The following is a 6,000-nucleotide window of genomic DNA, read 5'->3' as shown; positions in this document are numbered from 1 at the left end:
CTGTAGACCAGGCTGGCCTCGAACTCAGAAATCCCCCTGTCTCTGCCTCCCAAGTGCTGGGATTAAAGGCATGTGCCGCCACTGCCCGGCAAATTTTATTTTTCATTGTGGTAAAACAGACATAGTTGATGCATTCGTTGAAATTATTAAGTACTCTAGAACCGTAACCTTCTTTATGCGAACAGTTGAAATCATCTCATGTTCTCCCTGCCTGGTGTCTGTAGAGCTGGGCAACAACTGCTGCTCCTCTGTGGCCTCAGAGCTGAAGAAAGTGTTGCTTTTAAGCGGTGTTCAAGGGTTAACCTAGCATAACCAGACAGCTCAGAAAGGATGGGTGCCTGGCTAAGGAGGGCTTGCCACTGGTGAGGAGTGATTTCCACCTCTGTGGCCCAGGTTCCTTCCTGCATGTGATTAACAGCGCTCTAATTGCCCAGGGCTCTCCAGTTTGTTTTCTTATCTGAGGACCAGTGTTGCCAGGACAGCACTTTGAACTGTCTTCCCAGGAGAACTGCGGTACACATGTGGGTTTTGTTCATAATGAACTTGTTTGATGCTGAGGCGCAGAGTCTTAGAATTATCTGATTTGAATACAGAAATTCAATGTGGTTTTTATTTTAATAGCATGTCTTTTCAGTAAGAAATCATTCTGAATATTTTAAATAAGGCCACTGTGGGTTGGAGAGATAGCTCAGCGGTTAAGAGCACTGACTGTTCTTCCAGACGTCCTGAGTTCAAATCCCACAACCACATGGTGGCTCACAATCATCTCTAATGGGATCCAATGCCCTCTTCTAGTGTGTCTCAAGATAGCGACAATGTACTTATGATAAATAAATAAATAAATAAATAAATAAATAAATCTTTAAATAAAGCCATTGTTAGGCTTGGTTGATTTTTGCTTTTTTTGAGGTTTTAATGTGCTCATAGACTTGCTATGAAAATATAAAGATATGAGATTGTAGCTCAGGTCTAGGCTCATGGGTATCAGCTACTGTGTTTAAGACCTTGCTGTACCCTGTAGAAAGTGTGTCCGTGAGTAGCGTCTGACGCTTTATTGTGTAGGCATCCTGGTTCTGTCACTTCTAAGGGACTGTAATAGAAAGTCAGAGCCTCTGACCCTCACGCCCTCCTTTTCTGTTCTGTTTCAGGTGTGGTAGCGTCAAGGATAGCTCATTGGTGGCCTGTGCGTTTTCTCCCGATGGAGGCCTCTTTGTCACTGGCTCCTCCGGCGGGGACTTGACAGTGTGGGATGACAGGATGAGGTGTCTACACAGCGAGAAGGCGCACGATCTCGGGATCACCTGCTGCAGCTTTTCCTCACAGCCTCTCTCTGGTTGGTTGGCTTCACTCTTTTAAGCGCGGGCTCCCTGTCTGTAATTCCTGTGACTTGGTCCTTTGAGTCTCCACGTCATCGTTAGTACTGAGGGCCTCTCCATTCTATTTCGGAATCATCCTTCTGCCTCTTCTCTTTGTAGATCAACATGAATCGTGAAGAACTCTAACAGGAAAAGTTTGTCTCTTTTAAAGTCTGTGCAGGACAATTCGGCTCTTCACAGTAGGCTCGCTTGCACCGTTGCTTTTACTGTCTTTTTCAAAAATTAAAATTGAGGTAGAAACGGGAAGTTTATAAATTCAGGAAGGGATGGGGCTCTAAAGTTGCTAAGCAACTTGCTGTGCAAGCCAGGAGGCATACGTTTGAGTCTCCAGCACCACCAAGCAATCCAGCAGTGGCGTGTGCGCCCCTGTAATTCTGTAATCCCAGCACTGGCGAAGCTGAGTCAGGGGGACCCTGGGGCCTGCACATGAGCCTAGCCAGATGAGCAGGGTCCAGATTGGGACTGATAGAGCTTTTCTCATCATCTGTGGGAAGCCACCTAATACCGATCTCTGGCTCCAGTGTGCCTGTGCACGCGTGAACATGTACACTCAACACATTGGAAATAGAAGTAACATTTCACCTTTACTAATTTAATCTTCTAAAGACTAAGATGTTTGACAACATAACTCATTCTTTCTTTAAAGATGCGACAAGAATTCCTGATTAAACTAAACTCTTGGTTTTCAGTAGAGACATTGGATAGGGCGGTTAGGCTTGTTCATTTTCCCTGCCTTTGTTAGAGGAGAGATTCTGCCTCTGCCCTCTCTAGTCTTGTCATCAGATCTGAGGTATCTGTAGCAACAGAGGAACCACAAGAGTAAATAACTTACCCTGGTGGATGTCAGTTGAATGATAATAGATACAAATTAACTAAACTCCCCCCTCATAGGAAGCCTTTCAAATCTGGTATGTGTACCATAGGGTTCAGTCCCCTCATGCTGCTAGCTGTGATGCTAGCGGCAGCCCTGGCACAGCAAGAAGACAGAGTGGCTTCCACATTCCCCTTATTCCAGAGCCCTCAGTGATTCAAGTAGAATGAAGGTCAAATTTCAAATCCCAAAGCACAATACATCAGTATCCGTCTAGCATGTCGAACCTAACCCTGATTGAAGTGTGGAAACTCAGTCCCGGCTTTACACGGTCTCGCCACGCAGTTTTTTCCATCTCTTGTATTGAATTTGTTTTTCAAGCAATCTCCCTCTGAGCCCTTTACCTAGTGGACACTAGAGCTCGCCAGTCAAGATTGCTTGATTAGATGAAATCTTTTCTTTTTTAACCTTTTAACATTTTATATATGTTTAATAGGTTTTATTTGAACGAACCCATTCTTCCTTCAAAGTCTCTGCCTAATTTAGCTAAACATTTTTGATGATTGTTTTGTGCTATTTATTCCCAGAATGGCTTATAACAGACAGGAACCATTTCACCCATTTTTGTGGTACCTTCTCCACGTCTTTAAGGCATGCACTTGCTGAAAAAGAACATTGCAAAGAGGCACACTAACTAGGCAAGAAAGTTTTCACTTTTGCCAAAGGGTCTGCAGTGACGCAAGCCAGGAGACCAAGCACCTCCGGGTGGGCCGACCCTTTACCTCCAGGAGGGTGTGTGCATGTGAAGCCACCATGTAAAATGGCGACTGTGCTGTTAGGCAGCAGCTGTGGAAGAGCTGCCACCGACTTCTGAGATGCCAACTTGATTTGGTTAATTTTGCTAAACTGTGTAATATTTTCCAGCAGATCAGCTGGATTGATATGATTTTACATTTATGTAATTCAAGTTTTCCTCTTGGCCAAATCAAATGGAAAATCAATTATTATTATTCTTTGTGCATTACAGAAGGCTTTTAAGAATTGGTACTTCAAAGGGCAATTACGTTGGGTGTGATTAACCATTTACCATTCTTAAAATAGCTGAATTTTCTAATTTCTCTTTTGCATTAATGACAGCCTTGTAACTTCTAAAATTCAGTTGGAAGATATTCTGCTTTCATGGCTAAATGCTGGCTTATTTGATAATATTATTATATTTAATAAATATTATAATATATAATAATAAAATGTTAACAGAACTTTGAGCCTAAAGGACTTTTTTAAGAAGTCAATTTTAGACTAAAGTTATAAAACTATGTAATACATAAAAAATTCTGTAATCATTTTATTAGTGTTAGCTAACAAACATTCCTGGTCTACATGCCATAAGTGAGTCACATTAACAGACCGCAATATGATGAAAACTTCTTGGTTTAAATGTTTTATCAATTCTTGGTATTTATTTGTGTTTTTCTGCTTTGCTGTTTTTAGGCGGAGAAGGCCTCCAGTCTTACCAGTTGGCGTCATGTGGTCAAGACTGTGAAATCAAACTCTGGATTGTTACTATTACCCGTGTCTTAGGTAGGTTTTAACCATCTAAAATTACCTGTGACCTACATAAGATTCTTACCTTTTTAAAAAATTCTTTTTAACTTAAGATACTCTGGATATTTTAAATGATAGTAAAAACCTGTTTTAAGAATGTTTTATTTAGTTGGATGTTGTGGAACATACTTAAAATCTGAATACTTGGGAGATGAAAGCAGGAAGATGAGCAGGTCAGTTCCAGCTACAGCCTGTTTTTTTCCGTGTGCAGAGAAAGCCTCCTTAGACAGCATGTTTCTGCACCTTACTCTGCTTGATGGTATCACAGGGCACAGATAAGCCTGCGTCCTGGACCCGCATATAAACCCTTCTGTGTACGAGTTCCACAGTCAGCAGTGACGTAGCTGACTTCTGTTTGACTGTTGAGATGAACACTTGAAAACTCACCTTGTGTGCTGGAGTCTGTCAGTGTCTTAAGGTTCCTACTGCTCTCCCAGGTTAAAACCCATTTGTCCCGCTTTGAGCTTGAAGCCTTTGTTGCTCTTACAGCGTTCCTGTCTGGGTAAATGTGGATGTCTCTGGCCACAGCTGGCCCTTCAGCACAGATGTCACCCATACCCCATAACCTCTTATGGCTATCCTATATGTTGGCTTCAGTACACACTGAGTTCTGTGTGTTTACTTTAAAGAGAGTTGTGTTTATTTTTTAGTAATTCTAAAAAGCATAAAAAGGATTTTATGGTTGTACTTTCTTTTGTTTGTTAGTTTTGAGACAGGGTTTCTCAGTGGGCAAACTGGCCTCAAACTCACAAAGATCTGCCTGCCTCTGCCCCGGGTGCTGGGACTAAGGGTGTGTGCTACCACTGCCCAGCTATAGTTGTACTTTCTAAGAGTTCTATAGATATTGTGGATTTGTAGAATGTGTAAATTACAAGTGACTTATGTACAGAAGACAAAATGTTTGGTAGTGTCAGGTTTTACAAAATGTAAGCATTCGATATTTTTAAGGCTTTTAGGCAGTTGGCCAGCCCATCTTTAACTTATCTGGCAGATAAATTGCACACACTTCACATGTTTAAAAATGTTGGTTATTATAAAATTGTTTCAGCCTAGTTTTTGCAGAGTATATCATTTAAAATAAGCTGTCATTGGCAGCACTGATCGATTTAATGGGTTATAAGAAAAAAATTATTATAGGACCATGTTTGTGTTGGACATAGGGCTACATACCCAGCTTCTACTGAATTTTAAAAAATTTCTCATAAAACTATATTATATTATCTGCTTATCTGAATGGATATCAAAGCTGCATGAAGAATTTTATGCTTTTATTTTTTGTTACTCACATTATTAAGTGTATTAATGAAATAGTATTGACTTAAACTGTAGGCATAATCAGCTTGCTAATTTCTCTCACCTTGTTAATTACAGGCTTTGAATTAAAATATAAAAGCACACTAAGTGGGCATTGCGCCCCTGTTCTGGCCTGTGCTTTTTCACATGATGGAAAGATGCTTGCATCGGGGTAAGCTATCTATAATTAACGCCTTAATGCTCCTAGAGACCTTCTCTGTTGTTGGTGCCATAGTGTGTGTGCGGAGGTCAGAGCACAACTTGTAGGGATTTTTCCTCTCCTTCCCCTCAATGAGTTCTAGGCCGGGGCTCAGATCATCAAGCTTGGTGGCAATCACCTTTACCTGCTGAGCCATTCCACCAGCCCACTGTTTCTTATCCTTTCCTGTACTTCATATTTGGGTCTTCTAAATTCTATCCATTGAGAGGTATAGTGCTACGTTAGCATGGTTAGTTTGTATCCACTCCCCCAAACAATAATGGTAGAGATTCATTTTGATTTTTTTTTTTAACTTATGTTTTTTCAAGATAGGGTTTCTGTGTATAGCCCTGGCTGATCTGGAACTCATTCTGTAGACCAGGCTGGCCTTGATCCACCTGCCTCTGCCTGATGAGTGCTAGGATCAAAGGTGTGCGCCACCACCACCAGCCAGCTTGTTGTGATGTATTTTCTCCCTGTGCTTCTTATAAGATGAGCAGGTAAATCACACCTATTTCCAAGGTAAACAGCCTTGCTCACAGCAGACAGGCTTGGGCATATTTAAATGATCTGTTGCTGTAGAGAAAGTTACCTTTCGGTCTCATTGCGAAAGGAAACTCCCAATGTGAGTCATGTTTTCCCTTCTAGATGGTCCTAAAACTTTTAGTATGTGGTGTTCCCTACACTCGCTTTAGCATATCTACATGTGGGCTTAG

At 41.4% G+C, this 6,000-nt stretch overlaps 1 protein-coding gene across 5 annotated transcripts in view; it reads left to right on the top strand.

Moving 5' to 3' along the window:
* Window positions 1-6,000, top strand: part of Wdsub1 (WD repeat, sterile alpha motif and U-box domain containing 1) — a 30,441-nt gene that overhangs the window by 4,584 nt on the left and 19,857 nt on the right. For all 5 annotated transcript variants that reach the window (XM_029474718.1, XM_029474719.1, XM_021155470.2 and 2 more), the window contains exons 3-5: window positions 1,149-1,333; window positions 3,679-3,768; window positions 5,164-5,257. In XM_029474718.1, coding sequence (XP_029330578.1) covers window positions 1,149-1,333; window positions 3,679-3,768; window positions 5,164-5,257 — 369 coding nt within the window. The remainder of the gene's footprint in view (window positions 1-1,148; window positions 1,334-3,678; window positions 3,769-5,163; window positions 5,258-6,000) is intronic.

The sequence above is a fragment of the Mus caroli genome, chromosome 2 (assembly GCF_900094665.2).
Source record: "Mus caroli chromosome 2, CAROLI_EIJ_v1.1, whole genome shotgun sequence".
NCBI lineage: Eukaryota > Metazoa > Chordata > Mammalia > Rodentia > Muridae > Mus > Mus caroli.
The sequence above is the reverse complement of the archived record's forward strand: the minus strand, read 5'-3'. Positions and strand labels throughout refer to the sequence as shown.